The 20303-nt window shown below is 38.3% G+C and overlaps 1 protein-coding gene across 1 annotated transcript in view; it reads left to right on the top strand.

Moving 5' to 3' along the window:
* The first annotated feature begins 3320 nt into the window (after window positions 1-3320).
* Window positions 3321-20303, top strand: part of LOC6582071 (LON peptidase N-terminal domain and RING finger protein 3) — a 31147-nt gene continuing 14164 nt past the window's right edge. Inside the window, exons 1-2 of the mRNA XM_015162253.3 lie at window positions 3321-4118; window positions 10011-11709. Of these exons, the coding sequence (XP_015017739.1) occupies window positions 10554-11709 (1156 nt within the window). The 5' untranslated portion in view covers window positions 3321-4118; window positions 10011-10553. The remainder of the gene's footprint in view (window positions 4119-10010; window positions 11710-20303) is intronic.

The following is a 20303-nucleotide window of genomic DNA, read 5'->3' as shown; positions in this document are numbered from 1 at the left end:
TATATACATATATATGTATGGAGCAGCATGTTATTATATAATTATAATTAGTTGAAACTTTTTTGTAGATAAATTCAATATTGTAGCAGATGATTTTTTATATATATACATACATACATACATATATATATATATATACTTACAATACTTAGCATATATATATATTATATATGCTCTAAATGCTCTATACATATAGTACATAAATAATAGAGCAATGAAGCCATTGCATAATCGTAATCGTAGGCAGGGTTAAAAATAGTAACTAAAGACACAAATTGTTGCAGTGCAAAGCAAAAGAGAAACAGCTAAAAAAAAAAAAAAAAAAAATCCTCTAGATAGATGTAATACCTATTCATATATACAAGTTTGTATAATATTGAATAGATATTACATCTATCTAAGGGTTATGAGCGAGAGAGTCGAACATATTAAACCGCTATATACATATATATATATATTATATTATATATAAATTATATAATATATACACATAAATACTTATATATATTCTTACATAAAAAAAAAAAAAAGAAAACGTTGTTGAATTTTAAAGATCAATAAGCATAAAATACCATAAATAAAAAAAAAGTAGTAAAAAATACTTAAAAAAAAAATTGTTAGTTGTTGCAAAAATAAAAGAAACTAAAAACTGGCTTAAATTAAACAAGAGTTAAAAGATACACAGACACACACACACACACACACACACTGACACATAGATAAAGCTGCGTTTTGTAGAGCCTTTAATTTTGAGAATTTTTGGGCGAATGCAAATAATTTTTATATACGAAAGTGAGCTGAAAGAACAGAAGAAGCAGAACATAAATAAAAGGCATAAAAGTAAACAGCTAAAAGTAATCTAGAACTAACAATTTGTAAAGCGTTTGTATTAGTAACAAAAACTAAAACTAAAAACTAAAAAAAAAACATATATAGAGAGCAATGCAAAAGTAAATTAAAAAACAAAATAGAAATAAAAACTTAAATCTAAAATTAAAAAAAAAACTGCGCCTAGTTGTTGTTGCCAGCGAAACTAAAAACATAAATGAAGTAAAGTAAAAACTAAAAAAAAAAAAAAAAACAGCCTATGCAAGGACACTAACATGTACCTAGATATACATACAAAAAAGAAGAAAGCTGAGTAAAAGAGAAAGAGAGGAAATACAAAAAAAGCTAACAAACTAAACACAAGTGCTCGAAAATAAAAAAATAAATAAAAAACAAAAACAAAAAATGCTGCAGATGTATTAGTTTAATTTGTAATTTAAAAAAAAAAGAGAAAAAGTAATTATGTTAACTTTTTATACTCGTCTCCAAATGTAATATATATGTTTTCTTTTTTTCAAATATTTTTCACTGATTTTTCGAATAGTTTTTCATAGTTTGACAATATTTCAATAATGTTGAATTAGTTTATAGCTATTAATTTTGAAGGCGTGGCATATATGTTTTTAATTTAAAAACTGCAAAAAAATATGCAAAAAAAGAAAAAACAATAAAGGTTTAGATACAAATTTTGAAACGATAAATGCAAAAAAAAAAAATCAAGAGTGTTCTTATTTATAAAAGTAAGACATAAATTAAGTGTATTAATATAAAGTATTTTTATTTTTTATTTTTAATATATATTTTAATTGTTTTTTATAATGAATGTATAATTTTATTCCTCCTTCTCCTCATCGTTTTCTGTTGCCTACTTTTTAGCTTGCGCCTTTTATCAACCAAACAGAGCTTTGCGCTGTTAAAATGGCTGCATTTCTTCCTGCACTGTTAAGTATAAATTAAGATCTTATTAACTGCTGTCATTAAACAGCATCTGCTAAGTGCGCTCTCTTTCTGCTATCTACTTGACAGCTATTGCAGTTAAGCAAGCAGCGAGCGCGTGCCTTCGCCTTTGAACTCGCTGTTAACAGCGTCCTAAAAGCAGACTATGTTAACTTAACAGAATTCCGTCAACTTTTCAAGGTTAACCTTGACAGCGTTTCTGCTTAAGTTAATTTATGGTTTTCGGTTTTGTTTTTCATTCGTGTTGTTTTGTGCATTGTTGCTGGGGTCAGTTCGGTGTTGCATAACGGGCAGCTGCAAAAGCGCCAGCTTTTGTTGCCAAGACCTTGACGCGGGCAGCAATGTTGCCAAGCTGCTCGTCACTGAAATTAATTCAAACGAGAGCCAACAAAAATACAAATTACCAAATATGAACAGCGACACGCCTACCAATCGCCATTAACTTATTCAAAACGCTTACGAATTTCCTGAATTTTTTTTATTTCACAAATTCTCAAACAATTTCCGTTGATTAAAGGTAACAACAGCAACATGGGGAGTCGCATAACTGTTGTTCGATTACTTCCTATGATGAAACGTGCGTGGCAAATGTTGCAAACAAATGCGAGCAATGTTAACACATGGAGTCCATATGTAGTTATGTATATACATTCACACACATTCATACATGTTACCAAATTACGAAAAAAAAAAGTAACCGCAATAACAACATAAAACAGGCACTTAAAATGTTAATAACAACATCAAACGTTAAACTGGAAATATGCAGCAAGTTGACGCCGCAGTTAGCGTGCGCGCTAGCGTCTACGTCAACGTTGGACAATGTTGAACTTGAGCTTGAAATGAATGTGAGTGAGTGTAGAGTCTCTGCTTGACTGCGCTGCAAATGCTGCAGTTTAACATAGCTGTTGTTGTTATTGCTGTAACTTTCGTTGTTGCTGTCTGCCTCTGCTGTTCGTTTGGTGTCTCTCTTTATGATCGGCAAATGAGGTCAAAGCGTCGCATACGTAATGTACGTTAAATGACAAAACTTATGAAACAAACAGCAGCAATTTTATACATTTTTCTTGTTTGCCATTTTCTTGCCTCTCTTTTGTTGAGTGGCGCCGGAAGCACAGTAACATGCGATATAAATGATGAGCTTGTGTGGGCGTTAACATAACACCAACCGGCAATCCAACGTCCCTCTACACACTACACTCTCTTTCGCTGTCTTTCAGCGACCGCCTAAGTTTGGCGTCCTCTCGTTTGACAGTTGACGTTTTGCCGGCAAATTTCAAGCAGCACCAGCAAATTACAACAACAAATATAACATTTGGGCTATGCTCACTTGAAGAGAGCTCCCAATTGATGACGTAACAGCGCTGCCGAATGCCTAAGAGAGCTGTGACATAATCGCATGACAACGTATATGTTTATGTGTGTGTGCCAGAGAGCGAGCACGAAAGAGACATCGCTGCCTCTGCTGCTGGCGCTGCTGCTGTTATGTTGTGCGCTGGGGCTCGCTCGGTTGCTCCGTTTGCTTGCGGTTAGCACTCAATGCCTTCATTTGCTGTCGAACAGCGGCCGTGGCAAGTACAGCAAAAATTAGTTAGCGCTCGCGCGCTTACGAGCAGCATTCGAACACGTTGCCCTACACACACACACAGCTGGCGCCCTCTCCGCTCGTCGCGTAATCGTAACCGTAACCGTAACGTAAGCGCATTACAAAACAACGTCAACGCGTCGTTATTTTGTCAACGTAACCAGCAGTGCTTTTGTCGTTATTATATGCGACTGTGTGTGCGTGTACGTGTGTTTACATATATATGTGTGTCTATGCTCAATTCGCTAAGCATAAATTTTAAAATCAGTTAATCCCAAGCAACAAGAAAAGGAAGAGGAAGAGAAAAAACAAAACGTATTTGTTTGCTCCGCGCGTTATGTGTAAAACCCGTCTGTGGGTTACGTAAAGCCGAGTTGTTGGGTTCTTACAAAACAAAAAGGCAAAGAAAAAACGCAAAGGCAGAAGTTACGCGCACGCCTCGACTAAAGACACAACAAAATCATTAGTAAAAAAAAAAGGAAAAATATAGAAAAATTATAAAAAGAAATTAAGAAATTGAGCTAAGAATTTTTTGCACTGTTTTGTTGTTGTCTCGCGTGTGGCAATAAATTTTGACACAAAAGAATTTATTGTGTGTGCGTACGTGCGTGTGAGTGTCTGTGCGTGTGTGTGTCTGCTCAGACAGGAGGCGCGGTCGTGCAGTACAAGTAAAAACGAGAAGAAGAAGAAGCAACCGCAGTAGCAGCAGCCGCCGCAACAGCAGAATCAGCAGTTGTCAGTGCGACAGGTAAATTAAAATATCAAAGAGAGAATGGCGCTAAGAGAGGTAGAGAGAGAGAGAGAGAGAGCACGCATGCACAGCAGCCGCAGTGCTACACGCGCACTCAGTGGTCTCTCTTTCTCTCTTCTGTCTATGTTACGACATCAGGCCACACGCCGTCTGCTCTGTGTGCGTGTGTCACTCTGTGTGTGAGTGTGTGTGTGTGTGTATGCAATGTGAATGAACGCGCGCTCAACTTAGTTGCATTTGCTCTTTGAATAACAGTAGCAGCAGCAGAAATAAAGGCAACGCCAGCAGCAGCTGTGAGCAGCAGAAGAAAAACGGTTTTTCACTTGCGTTGTTGTTGTCGTTGTCGTTGCTGTTTCTGCGAATTGAGTGTGAAAACAAAATGCGCTGCAGCGCGCTGTTAGAGTGTGGAAGAGAGCCTAAGAGAGTCTGGGGGGTGGCGGGCGAGTCCCATTTTGCGCCGCTTACGTGTTGCCATATTTTTAAAGGCATTACTAAGCGGTTTTCTGTTTTTGTTTGCGCCATTTGTTGTTGTCCCTGTTGTTGTTCTACGTGTTGTTGTTGACGTTCTGGCAAATCAAATTGGCCGCACTTGATAATAATTTATATTTAATTTGTGATAAAAAGCAAAGTCTGAATAATATTTCTTGATAAAAATATAAATATATATGTGAATATGGCTATTCATTTAAATCAAATGATGTAATTTTGTTGCAAAATAATTAAATGCCAATTTACAATAAATTAAAATGAAAAACGTGCTATAAAACATGTTTATTATGTGAAACTAATAGAAAGGGAAAGAAATATTGAATATATAATAATTGGAGCAAATTATTGCTTTAATACAAATACAAAAAATTTTGAATTTTTTAAATTTAAATTTATTAACTTATAAAAATTCATTTATTTTAATATATTATATTATATTTGTTAATTAATAATTTTTGCGTATACATGTATTTAATTTCATATATTTATATAAATTATTTTTGATTGTATTCATTTATAATAGCTAGTTTAAACAATTTTAGAAGCTTGCGCTCATTTGCAAATTCAAATAATTATTATAATTAAAAATTAGGACAATTAGGTATAATTTCCGTAAACTATTTTATAGCGCACTCTAAATGGTTATTAAAATTTTTAATTATATTATTTAACCACTTTGGTGCTTGCTTCGTTGTTTTTCATGCTTCAAGTTGATGGAAATGCAACAAATTGCTGCAGCAGCAGCATTAGCAACAACAACAACAACATTATTTGCAACAGCAGCGAAACGCTTGTCAAATTAACGGACCCATTAGCTTTTGCTCCACCCCCAAGCCCTCGCTCTTCCCTTCTCTCTCACAACTCATCTGGGGGCAACGTTTGCCGGCTGCAGTTTACGTGACGCGAGCAGCGTTTGTCGCCCCAACGCGTCGTTTGACGCTGACGTCGTTGTTGTCGCTGGCGCTGACGCTGACGTTACGACACGCGACGCATTATGCGACCGAACAACAACAACAACAACCACAGCTGAAACAACGACGGCTGGGCTCTAACAAACTGTAAACTGTTAAGCCGTAAAACCTTTAACTGAACATTGCAAGCAAAATATTTCCTTCGATATTATGCAAAAAGGCCAAATGCAAAGAGACAGAAAATGGGGAAAAACAGCAGAAAGGCAAAAGGCGAATGAGTCACAATTGGCCAATTGGCCCTTATATAAATGCAAATGGCTTACGACAATTAGTCAGAATTTGAAGTAAATTTCATTATGCAATCGTGTGACAAATGTGGAGAAAGAAAAAAAAAAAAAAAAAAAATAAGAAAACGAAATGGAAAATAGAATGTTTTTCCCCCCAAGTCAATAATTATTTTCGCCCCCTTCTGTCTCTTTTCGTCTGCTGTGCGATGGCGTTTATTGTGGCCATAAAACGCGCCGTAAAAAACCAAATGAAAAGCCAATAAAACAAATATCAAAGCAGAAATCACACACAGCAACAAGCAGCAGCAGCAATAGCAACAACAGCAACAACAACGCAGCTAGGAAAAATGCTTATGAAAATTGTATAATAAGTTCGAAGGCGATTTCATAACACTTTGAATTGTGCGCAGCTCGCAGCTCGCAGTTCGTGTTTATTGAATGGCAATCACAGCAATTATGTAATTTCATTAGGCCCAAAAGTTTTATGCCTTTCTCACACACACGCACACGCACATACACACTTGTGGAGTTAGCTGAGTGTGTGTGGGCGGGGTTTGGGTAAACCTTTCGCCGTATTTGCATTTGACATTGCATTTCAGGGCAAATTTCTTGTCGCCACCCGCAACAATTGACTTAAGTAATAATAAGTGCAAGCAAATGGCATAGTTCATATGCGTAGAACAGGACTAGTAAATACCCTGGAAATATAAAATTGTAGCAGATGAAAAATAAACATTTACAACTTAGTCTTGGCATTCTATTTCATATAATACTGTTCACTGATAAAGCCATATTTGTATGCAACTGTGAGAAAGTCTAATCAATTTCAGTCAGTCTAGCTGTCTATTTATTTGTTATCTTTCTCTAAAGCAAAATTGATCAGGGATCAAATTCATTCATTTTCATTTCATTTAGCTATATTACATAATTGTTCATATAGGGCATATAGGTTAGGCCATTTCTGAATTATTCTGAATAGTTTTGCCTTAATAGGAGCGATTGCCTTAATGAATATTGATAATATAATGGGATTTAGAATTAGGAATTCTTTATATTATAGTCTATCATAGGTAGCTACCTATAAACTAAAGCAATTCCTATATATAATATTATTAAAAGTCATTTAGCTCAACTAAACTATAATACCCTCTTAGAAGCTGCGCTCAAATCCAGGGTATACTTAACAAAAGCTGTTGACGTCGTCATTGTAATTGGTTTTTGTCTCGCTTGCTGTCGCCGTCTATGCAGCTGCCTCTCTCTCTCTCTCTCTCTCTCTCTTTTACTGTGTCGCGGCTCTCAGTTCCAGTCTAGCGTTCCAGTCCCCGTTCCAGTCTTTGTCGCCAATTGCTCTGACAACTCGGCGACAACAGGCGATGACGATAAATGCAATCGCAAAAACATGATTGACATTGCATAAGACAGAACGCAGATGATATAATATATATATATGTATATATATAGTATCGCTATATATAATAACTGTAGGTTTGCATATATCAGCTCATATGCCCATACGACAACAACAACAATCAGTTAATTTAGAAATGTTTATCAGTACTGTTAGTTATGCAACACTAAAAGCGAAGCAATCTGAGAGCGAGAGTGACAGAGAGACAGATAGAGAAGGTGAGGCTAGCGATTGCATCTAGATACACGTGCGCCTATTACGCGTCGTATACATAATTTTTTGTTAACTTACGCAAAAGGCTTTAATCTTAAGAGTCAAAAGCGCGAGCTGTTCGCTAACTTTTACTAACAGCAAATGCGACACATGTTGAGTATTGGCCTAATAGATGTTACGAAGTGCCAGTTGTTTTAATACATACATACATATAGGTATATCGATATAAGTATATATACTAAAATATATGTGAAGCGTTTGCCTTGAGTGTTTGCTAAATGGTCAGACGCACAGTCTGAAGTATTTGAAGGTCGTTTGTAAGTGGAGATAAAGCTGCATATACATATAGTAAATAAATATATATAATATATGCATATATATATTTTGATAATAATAGCAAAAATAGATATTTCGCAATGGGAATTCATTGAAGCACAGTCTGCATTATAAATCATATAGAACAGCTGTTGCTGCGTGCTAGATGAGTGTGGAACAGATTGAACTCCCAATGGGGATTGCATGCAAACAGTGCTGGTTAACGCTTTCTGTCTGTCGAGCAATATGAACAATAATAGGAAACTTTATAACAAATTTGAATATATGGAAACATGATTGTAGTTTGTTTCTGTAACTAATGTAAGCAACATAGATGACAGTCTCATTATGCAATCAATTATTCATTCATTAAGTATTTCAGTATCTAGTTGAAAAGTCTTCTGGCACAGCTCAACATATTTCACAAAATTTCATTTCGAAAATCCTTCTTTATTATTTTGATACATTTGTGAAGCATTGTTCTCATCTGAAAATCATTCAATTTCATTGTTTCTATTGTTGGCGCTGCGGAATCAAATTGATATAAATAAAAATATGTATAAGAACCTTCGTGGCAGGCCACAAATATATACTATGTTCCTTTCTTGTTGTTGTTGTTTCTTATATCTTGATTCTTGGCTAACTACCAATATAGCATAGACAATGCTTTTCAGCATTACTTAACAACAAAATTTATGCAAAAGAACCAAAACCAACAAAAAAAAAAAAAAAAAAAAAAAAAAAAAAAATACAAATAATATTTGTTGGCTAAAGCAACTGGGCCAACAACTGGGCGTACATAATCATACGATTCACGAAAAAATACGAAAATGAAATGATGAAAAAAAAAAAGTTTGAGACTAGAAATCAACATTTTTATTTGCACGCAATTTTCTTTTTGGCACACTTTGATTTCGCTTTGTGCTGAAAATGTATCTCTGGCTGTTTATCTACGCCTGATTATACATAAATGTGTGTGTGTGAGATGTAAACAAATTATAACACAAAAAAGCAAAAAAATATTATATTGTTTACATAACAAAACCAAAAACATTCGACCGTTGCCAATGGCCACGACGCGCAGTTCACAGATAGCGTATATATGTGTGTGTTTGTATTGGTGTGTTGTGCCGGCATTGTTTATCTTCAAGATACAAATACTGAACGTTCTCAAGAAAAAAACGTGCGCACATAACAGAAGCAGCAGAAAAACACAACACAAACACACGCACACATCCACCACAGACACACATAGCCGCTCTTAGGCCCTGAGAACAGTTCTGAAGAGCGTAAGAGAGCATGGGAGAGAACGTGAGAACAACAGCAGCTGTGTGTCTGCTAAGAGCGCGTTTAACACTGTTGCCGTTGTTGTTCCCCATACTGCGAGAACGTTCCACTTTGTTTTTGTGTACGTGCGTATGCTGGTGTGCGTGCGTGTGTGTCAGTCGACGTTTTTGATTTTGATTTCGTTACTTGTGCCAGCGTCCGCGTCAGTTTGCTTTGTGATTCAGTGTTAATTTTCATAATATTATGTAACAACATGTGCGCTGGCTGACTGGCTGGCCCATTGGCCCGCAGGCAATTGAAATTAAGTACCATATCAGAGACAATAATCGTAGAAGCATTAATCATATGCACACACATTCAAATGCACAAAGTATGAGTTTCTAGTTCCAGCTGGCAACTGCTGCTCTTTGCGGTAAGTTCGTTGACCGTTTATGTAACGCGCCAAAGTCTTAAAAAGTGGGCTGCAAAGCTCAGAATTTTAGGCCAGTCAATTAACAGCATACGCGACAAATGTCACGTCACTGCACCAAGAGAGAGAGAGTGATAGATAGTGAGAGAGTGCAAGAGAGTGCGCAAGTAATAGAGAGATGCAAGTAAAGGCAGTTAGCATGAACTGTGCACTGGTTGAGTAATAGATACGGCAATTCTTTATTCTGCTGCTGTTGTTTTTGTTGTAGTTGTTGCCGCTGTCATGAAATGGGCAGGCAATAAAACGAAAATTGAATCGAAGAGAAAGAGTTTAGATGCCAGAGAGCGAGAGCGTGAGTGAACAAGTGTGAGTGTGTGTGGATGGCGCTCTTTGGCTGCGCGCTCTTCGCGTATGTTTGTGTATGTGTGTGTGTTTGAATTATAAAACAGAATCAAAAGCTGGCGATGTAGGCAGAATCAGGCAAAACGGCATTTTATATATGTTACGTAAAATTCCTACACTCACACACTCAGCGTCGATTTGATTTCTCGTCTCGTCTTCTGTTTTCAGATGCTCAATCGAGCGCGTCGTCGCTTCCGCTGACCCAACACCAACACCAACACCAACAGCAGCAGCAGCAGTGGCAGCCGCAGCAACAAATCAGCAACTCCAGTGACTGCCAAACTGCGAAGGGCAACGCACGCGTCTTCGCTCTCAAACAAAAAATAAAAATAAATATAACTAAAATTATAAATTATTATATATGTACATGGCATATATAAATATATACAACAAAAATCTAAATTAATTGAGTGATATTTTTGGAGCTGATATGTAGAGCTCAAAAGTCGTTGCCATCGACCAGCAGCCAATGTGAAGTGCATGAAAAAGAAAGAAAATATAAACGCATATTTAATTTTAAAATAAAACTGTGCAAAAACAAAAGAGAAAAGGAAATATAACAAAAATAAGTCAAAACTGTTGAAAAGCAGCGCCAAATACTGCGACGTCGCGTTGACGTCGACGTCGTTGAATACGTGACAACGCTCACCTACGAGCAGCAGTGCAGCAGCAGCAACAACAACAACAATAGCAGCAGCAACAGCTGTCAGGATGCCGCTCTCACAGGGCTACTGCATGAAGCCCTCGTTGTCCAACAAACGCGCGCTGAAAGCAATGCGCAAGGAGAATCAACAGCAGCAGCTGCAGCAGCAGCAACAACAACAGCTGCAGCAGCAGCAACATCAGCCTTTATCCAGCTCTATGCAGGCGCTGCTGCACAACAACAGCAACAATAATAACAACAACAGAAATGTCAAGTCGAGCTCACTGGAGCTCTCCTATTTGATTGGCGAGTCCTTTGCGCAATCGGGCAATCTGCCACAGGCTTTGAATGTCTACGAACTGATAGCCAGTGGACAGCAGGACGGCCATGTGCCGTTGGACAAGCTGTCCTCGTTGGCCAGCGCCTTGACGGCGCACATCAGGCAGCTGGGCAGCTCGGCCACGCGTGAGTCGCGGCTGAAGGCTCAGTATCAGGAGCTGCTGCAGTGGACGGCGCTGGGTCTGGGCCTGGACCTGGAGGCGGAACAGGATCTGCTGGACACGCGGGAATTGCGTGTGCCCAGTCCGGTCTTGGGTGAGGATTACGATCCACTGCTCTGTCCGCTCTGCTCGGATCTGCTGCGCAGTCCGGTGACCACGAACTGCGGCCACACGTTTTGTGGCCAGTGCTGCGAGACGATCACCCAGTGCAACATTTGCCACATAAAGTTTCCGCGCAGCGCCGAGCGCATGCCGCAGGGCGTGGCACTCACCAGCACCACCAGCACCAGCGCCACTGCGAGTGGCGGCGCCATCAGCAGCATCAGCTCAACTCACTCGCCCAGCTCTTCGCTGCGTTTCATGACGGGTTTGCCTCCTGCTCCAAGTGGAGGTAGCTTTCAGCATGGCCTCGGATTGCGTCTGTCGATGGCGGCACCCACCACAGTGACCACCACCACGGTGGCGTCCACCACAGCCACAGCCACCACAACAATGGCCTCGAGCAGCTCGGCCTCGGCGCTGGTCGCCGGCATGGGCGGCGGCTATGCGCTGGGCGTGACCACGGCCATGAAGTTCATGCCGGATGTCCTCATCAGGCACCTGGTGGAGAAGTGGTGGGGACCCGAGCTGCAGGCCAAGAAGATCATCGAGAAGGCGACCAGCTGCATGCATCTCAACCGACTCGACGATGCCCTCAAGTTCTGCAATGCCAGCCTAGAGAAAGGTGAGTTCAATTCAAGTGTTTCCCTATATCTTAAGAATTTCACTCAATCCACCCAATATCATATTTGATTAAGAACTGTCTTTAAGCCATCATTGATATATCTGAAATAGTATATGTATTTGTTGTCCTTTATTATGAGGTCAAGGCGCAGGCCAAACATAAAAAATGGAAATCATGTCAGGTCAATGTAAATTTTTTAGCATTAGCTTTGCTGTACACTGAGAGACTTTTAATCAAATTAAGGCAATTTCTTTTATTTTTCACTGCAAACAAAATAATAAAAAAATAAAATAAAAAGAAAATTGTACACTGGAAAAAAATCTAAGAAAAAGTTAACGTCCCTTTATATAACACTGTGAAATAACAGCTGTGAAGCGGTCTAAAAAAGTATACATATATTATATATTAGATAACGTTAGAGACAAGCTGTTGTATAGCACATATATAGCTTATCTTCAGTTCATTATATATAGCATTCACAATATATATAGCTGATATGCTTTTTTATGTCACAGTATTTATACCTTTGCTCAAATATTTGTCTGTCGCATCTGGTTTTTTCCAGTTCTATAAATGTCTTTCGACAATGCTATATAAAACCACACCTACAGTAAACACTGATTCATATATAATTAGTAAGTTTTGTTCACCGAAACTTTTGCTAAGTGTAGCATATAAATAGCAATAGGTAATAAAATATTAATACATTATTGATCGGTCATATGCAGGGCCTAAAGAGTTAAAAAACAAAAGTTGCTCAACTGTCACAACTTTTCGCTCAGTGTAGCGTCAAATTGATATCTTTTGATGATTTACTTGAAAAATCAATAAAAGGATGTAAACACACGCACAGAGAGAGGGAGAGGGAGCGAGAGTGGGAGGGAGAGAGTAAGAGTGAGAGAGAGAGAGAGAGAGAGAGCTGCAGCTAAATGCTGTTGCTGACGTCAGCAGCAAAACTACGCAACAGGTTTTTCAAAGGAAAAGCCTCACACACACATACACACACACACATACACATAAATAGCCACCAACCCATTTAGTGCAGTGCAGCGAGACCCTGGCCTGGCCTAGGCCAAGCCAAGCCTGGCCCACAGTTCGTATGCGTGATGCGTGTCAACAGAAGCGCTCGAGCTGCTGGCATCATTTGTCAACTCTTATTGTTGTTGCTGTTGATTGTGGTTGCTCTAATTGTGTTGTTGACTTTTCGGTTTCTCCTCTCTCTCTCTCTCTCTCAGTTTCTTTCGTTTGCTCTGCCTTTCTTCTGTATGCCAAGGACTCGCCCATTAAATATTTACTAGGCAAATTCCAAGCGAAAATGAGGTGGCATATCATTTGGGACATTTGCCAAGCATACGACATACCAAATTAAATTCTGCACTTAAGGGCCAACAGGGGCAACAGCAACAACAAAAACAACAACAACATCAACATCTTTAATAAAATCTTAGACTTTTGAATTGCTTTGACAACACTCCATTTTGGAGATTATATTGCAGACAGATACTGCTGCCTGGCACTGTGCTTGAATAATTGACGCGTTGAGTCAACGCGTTTGCGAGGATTTTCCCAGTCGCACGTAGACAACAGCAACAACAACGAAAAGTACTGAAACAACAACAACAAATGGCTAATTAATCATTGGCGACACTTTTGGCCACCTCCACATCAGCTCCACAAATAGTTGGCCAAAGATTTTTTATGTTTTTGTTTTTGTTTTTGTTTTTTTTCTACCTAATTTTCTGCTCATTTCTTTTCCATTTTTTGTGTGCTTTTAAATTTATTCTATTTTCAATTTCCATGTTATTTTTTCTGAAAAATCACGTCGATCCACGCACTTAGAAATCCATCAAACAAGTTTGAGCAGAGAAAGAAACCAAGCGGCGAGCCACTTGACTGGATGGCAGATGCCAGATGAAACGTTTAGTGGTGTAGTGGCAGCGGAGGCGGTGGGGCGTGTCTGTGTGTCGGTAGAAAATGAAAGGAAATCGCAGCGATGTGGCAGGCAACAGCTGATGGGCAATTTTCACACAATTGAACCAAAAATTAAGCAGATCAATTAAAATGGCAGAAGAAGAGCCAGAGGGAAGGTAAATCTGAAATGTAAATGAAAATAGATTGTGAGTAGATGGGAGAACAGATAAAAAGCAGAAGAGACAAACAAAAGTACAAGTTAATAATAGCTGAAGTCAAATAGATTTGGCACACATCATATTTTTAGATCACAGCAAAAGAAAATTGATTAGATAATGAGTAAATCATAATTCATGATAAACAAGCAATATTTTTGGAACGCAATAGATGAAAAGCAATAAATATAAATAAAATATAATATGTCATAGACAAAGATAATAATGGAAAATAATGAGAAGGAAAGTTATTAAATTTAAGTTTAATATTAGTATAATAATTTTGGTATAAAATACAACTAAAATCACATTAGAATTATAGTTCTCTACCTGAAAATATACAGCTAGGAAATAGACAGATGGACCTATATCTATATATTGCCTCCATTTCTTAGGGAAATTGTCTTCTTTTGAATTCGCATTATTGATTTTCTTCAAATATTTTGAGCTTGGGTAAATATTTGCTTTGATCTTCATATAGCAGACTTTTTTTTTTTTTTTTTTTTTGACAAATTCAATATTAAATATTTGAGTATTTATCCAATTCGAGGTCGAGTTGTTTGCTGAAAGAGAATAAGAGCGAAAAGGTGAAACGCAGTCAAGAACTTTAAATTTGTTGATGAAGACACTTCAAATATGAATGGCATAAAGAGAAACAAATAACACTTAATGTTGATGTTGACTATATATAAGTGATGTATCCAATTATGATATATATGTGATATATATTGGGATATATATTGACTTAAAGCTAACTTCTGCCTTAAGAACTCAACTGATATATTGATATGCGACCTATCATATATTAGCCATTTCATATTCGCCCCTTATATAAGCAGTAAGAACAGTAGCCATCCACTATATATTAACACATATATTCCAATTATAACGCCTATGCCCATACTCCAATAGATCACGTAATAATATTGTATTTATTTAACTGATTGCCTTTTTTTTCGCTTTGGCCCCATGCCGAATGCCAAATGTCTAAGGCCTATTGCCTAATAACAATGTCTAAATATTAAGTGGGTGTTTCCATAATCAAGATACAGGATCGACAAATGCCAAGTGCAGGTGCTGCGCGCAGGTGAGCACCTAGCTGGGGGCGTGGGCTGTGCTGAGGGTTGTTGCGTGACTTTTACGGTTTGTCGCCCACACAAATAACAAAAAACCGAAACCAAAAAAACAGCAAAAACTCAACTGAGAAACTCGTGTTGCTTTCATAATTGTTGTTATCAGAGTGAGTGTTGTTCTAGTTCGAGCTGTAGTTGTTGTTGCTGGCCAAGTCAAAGGCAGTGATTCAAATGCGTTGATTTGGACAACTCAAATGCTAACGCATTGCCGCGCGAGCCATACAAATTTTCTGTTTAACTGAACTGAAAATGCAGGCAGCATGAAATATAATTAATAGCAAAACGTTGCTAAACACACGTAAAATACACACGCACATACACACACATTTATATATATATATTGTTATTTTTAAGCATTGTATATATATGTATGTATTTTTTTTCCACATTTCTTGAGTTCCCCTCACTATCAGTTATTGACTTTTGCGCTGATAAAAATTAGTCAAAGAATGAACAACAAAAAATATAAAAGAAATTTAATACAAGCTAATAATCTTTGTTGTTGATAAACAGCAGAAACAGAGAAGAAAACACAAGCAAAATGCTGCGTCATTGCGTTTAGTCGAAGCCAAAAGTCAAAGTCAATTAGCCGCAAATCAAACTACAAATCACACAAAAACAAGCCAGGCAGCGTTGCCAGATCGCTGTGGCCACTTGGCCAAGGGCAACAAACACAAGCAGCTCCACTTGCCACTGCGGCAACAGTAAGAAGTGTTTGCTTTCTGCCTTTCGAATGAGCCACTTAACATTCAGGCACTAAATGAGCCACAACACGTGGCAGACATGAAGAAGATTACCAACACCCTACACCTACACACACACACACCCCCACACACACTAGCACACACTTGGTAGATACTAGCTGAGCTGGCTAATATAGTCGTCGACCTCATGCAACATGCTCGTGTGCCACATGTGGCATGGCGAATTTGCAATTACAACCACGACTGAGCACAAAAAAAAAAAAAAAAAAAAAATAATAATACAAAAGTGCTTTATAGCTAGAAAAGTGAACGACTAACAGATGCGCTGGAAAACGAGAAATTTGGAAGGGATTATAGGTATACTAAAGGGTATTTATAGAGTGAATTGAATAAAAAGAGAGGAGAAGGCCAATAAATTGCTGTGATGTGTGATTTTTATTTATTCTAAATTTATTTCAAATTGATTTCATAATATTAATTTACTAGCCTATATGGATGGTATATTGATATATAATGTTGTTAAATGATATTTTTGGGGAACATATAATAATTATATAAAAAATATTTGGGGTATTCCAACAAAAATCAATTTTTGGGGAACATAAAAAAATATTATAAAATATAAATGGGGTATTCCATTCATTGTTAAAGTTAATTAATAAATTATTATAAAAATAAATAAATAAATAAAATAAAACTGTAATATCAACATCAACGCAGCTATATCAATCAAAAGCTTTTACCTAACCTAGTCTGCCATACCCAACTTGCAAGCAATTGCAGGGCATAGCTCTAGCATTTGATAGCCCGACTTGCGCTGAGTGGAAAGAGTTGTTTAATAGTCGCAAGGATTCGACTGTGACTCCAGTGCAACTCGACTCCTGCCACACGAGTCGCTCGCTGTCCACTGTGGTGTGCTGCTGCAGCTGGCTGTGAAAATGCCCACATATCATGCAACGCGGTGGCATGTTTGGCCTTTTAGTGGTTTCTGCACGCAGCTCCCTGGTAATTTATGTACACACACCACATATATACTACGTCGTACGTACTATATATGTGATATATAAAGATATATATCGCAGATCGTATAATTTGATGGCGTGTGCTGTGGACTGACCGAAATGTGCATTAAATGTGAAATGTGAAAATGTCCGAAAGAATTTAGCACGTGCCGTGCAATCATTGTGTGGCAGCCCGTAGGCAAACCAGCCCCTCTGCTGTGGCACCTGACCATAGTTGAATTTGTGTATGTGTGTGTGTGTGTGTGCTTCTTTTTGTTATGGCTTTAATGTGGGCCGCATTTAATTAGCGGCTAAACTCAAATGATATTCGTACTCGCCGTGGCACTCATTTGGGCTAATGAGGTCACACGAATTCTGAGGAAAAACCGAATGATGACGCATTCATTAGGCAAATGTTTGCTAATTACTGAGTTGATTCGATACACATTGAATATTTGACATAATTGTGAGTGGTTCTAGGAAATATTGTACAAATATGGAAAAACTACCTGAAGTGTCTCTCTCACTCATATGCGATATTTATGAGTGAGAATGGGAGTTATACAAGGAACAAGCATAGGGTGAAAGATAAAATAAGCGTATGTTCCTTTCTTTGCGATTCTCATAAGTGTACATAGAAGAGAAGAAAGGCCTCCTCTCTTAGTTGCAGCTAAAATTTCAGACTGTTCACCTCTCTTTGCGCTTCTCATAGTTTCAAGTGCCTGTAATGCCAATTTTTTAATAAAAATTTACTACAGCTAATATATATGTATATGCTGATAGTAAGATTGTTGACCTAAGCTTCTGCATTCTTAGAATGATATTTATAGCATATTTATAGAGATCAAGACACTCGCAGCAACATGCTTACTCACTAATGTATTGTTGTTCACATGAATCAATGGTGATAAACTCTTAACCTTGAACTTGAACACCTCTCTATGCGCTTTTCATAATGATGACTCAATCGCAATTTGTTTATCAATTGTATTCAAAAATAATTTACCTGCAAAACTCTGTACGAATTCTCAGCTGATAAGCAGCACAGCCCTGAACTTGACCGCCTCTCTTTGCGCTTCTCACCCACTCACGCTTGATAAGCCAGTGACAAAAACAATGAAACGAAAAGCAAACAATATCATTGCACTTTCAATTGTGTCTGCCTAATTGCGCACCCAATTGCACGAACATCTCAAGGGCGTACTCTGAACTCGGGTATGTGTTTTTCTTTTCGTTATCGTTGTGGTGATACAGCCATAACCCAAATACATGTCATGCCCGATAATCGTGGCGCTATCAGCCATAGTATATAAGTATGTGCATTTGTATGTGTGCTCATCCATGTGACTCTCTGGCTGTCGTCAGCTGAGTTAACAGCTGATTTTCGGATATAATACTCGAGAGGTCTCTAAACCTTCCAAAAAACCAATTGACAGAGTGCACTAATTAACATTTGTTTTGGTTTTTGGCTTTTGCTTTTAATTAGTAACACAGACGAAGGCGGGCTATTAGAGGGAGGCGTGGCAGGTGCTTTTACGGATTTTTGCTTACTTAATGCGCAGTTGAGTTCTGTGTATAAAAAAAAGTCTTTGTGAAAGCGAACAAAGGCCTGCTAAGTGAAAGACAGACAGAGAAAGAGAGCAGGACGGAGTGAGAGAGAGAGAGAGAGAGAGATGGGGTGAGAGTCAAGAGACTTGGCGAAAGTTTAACGACCTACAAATTGACTTGGCCTTGAAGCAAAGCCAGTTGGCCTGCACTCTTCAAAGCCTTAGCCATATATCTCTTTCTACATATATATATATGCATATATATCATAAATACATGGATATATATCTCTATATTCATATCTCTTAACGCATCTAGTATAAAGCTGTGTTAATTTTGTTCTTTGAATTGATTTATTTGATGTGCGGTTCGTGCGCGGGCTTCGCATCTTGCATTGCCGGCATTCCCGGCGTCTATTTCGCAGATACTTGCGCTGTGGCATGCGGCGCCTTTTGGCTTTCAGTTTCGATGTTAGCCCCATTCTCTCACCCTCTGCCCCGCTCCTGCTGCCCCTCCTCCTCCTCCACCTCCCCCTCCTCCTCCTCCTGCTTGCTGCATTGTTCGCGTCTGGTGCACATTGTTGAAATGCCAGCGCACATTTTTCTGCACTTTCTTTCGCAGCGTTCAATGCATAGAACCAATTCGTTTTTATTTTCCTCTATTCAAATGAGACTTGTGACCCAGAAATTGTTTAGCTGAAATATTTATGCGTTTTGTTTGTTATAGAAGTGGGCGTGGCTGCGACTTGAGTTAGTAAATGAAAGTAAAGAAAAAACTATTCTATAACAAATTTAGTATTATATCTCCTTTATGTAAGTGCTAGTATAAATTGATAGACCCTGTGCTTTCCGCCTTACGAGGCATATCGAATTGCCTTGACATTATACAAGATTCTTGATACGGAAAAGTCATTTTGTTTCGTAACGCGCCGCCTGTTATGCACATCAGATAATGCCAGCGGGAAGTCGTAACCAGCGGGCAGTGCATAATGATAATAATATAATAATAATACAAACAATAATAGTAATAAAAGAAGGCCATGATAAACAGGCCATAACTCATCGACACCGAAATAAGCCATAAAAATCAACAGAATTTGCCATCGGCAGCATATTAAAGGCCAAAAGCAGAAGCAGAAAATGTGAGGGAGAGGGAGTGAGAGGGAAGCGAGGGAGAGTGAGAGGAAACGACAGATATATACATATCGGTTATATACAGTTCTTAAAACAAATAGTATTTACCATAACTGCATAATGAGGCAATTGGCATGTGGCATGTGGCATGCGGCATGTCTTAATTGAAACTAAATGGCAGCCACATTATGGAACTGCAGTCAAATATTTGTTTATTGCATAATGAGCGAGGCAATTGGCTGAAGTTGCTGCAGCTGCAACAACAACAGCAGCAGCTAATGTTGTCCTCATTCGCCAAAAACAAAAACAAAATTGAGCTGAAGGAGTGGCAAGCCACAAGCATTGCGACAGTCTGGCAACGCTCACGCTGTGACTCACTTGTTATTAAGTTTATTAAGTAATATTCTACTGTGAATTGTGAATTGCAATTGAAAATTCACTTTCAACATTTGTAAACAAAACACGACAGCAACAGCAACAACAACATTGGATTATTCAATTGCAGCAACGGCAAACAGCAGCAGAAAAAAAAACAAAAGTAAGTCGCTCGCTCACACAGACTGTGAGCGTGCTACCTCTCCGTCTCTTACACACACACAGACACACACACACATACAGTTGCTCTGTGGCTGTTGGTCGCTCTCTTTGGCCGTTCACTGTGCTTGGCTCTCGCGAGTTTGAATTACAGTTATGTCATAGAACGTAGCTCGCAAAGCAAATGGCGGGCCGTATGCAGCTGCTTGTTATTGTTGCTGCTGCTGCTCATGTTCGCTTTATCGCTGCTGTAACTGTAAGCGATTTAACGGCAATCAGCGACGATTGCAATTTGCCTTTTACATACACACACACACACACACACACACACACACACACACACACACACACACGACTTGCAGATATATATGCATGTCTATTATTGAGTAATAGACACGAGCCAACCAAGTGCTTAACT

Source organism: Drosophila mojavensis, unplaced genomic scaffold (genome assembly GCF_018153725.1).
Source record: "Drosophila mojavensis isolate 15081-1352.22 unplaced genomic scaffold, ASM1815372v1 contig_74, whole genome shotgun sequence".
NCBI lineage: Eukaryota > Metazoa > Arthropoda > Insecta > Diptera > Drosophilidae > Drosophila > Drosophila mojavensis.
Note: the sequence above shows the minus strand (reverse complement) of the source record. Positions and strands in the feature narration are given on the sequence as shown.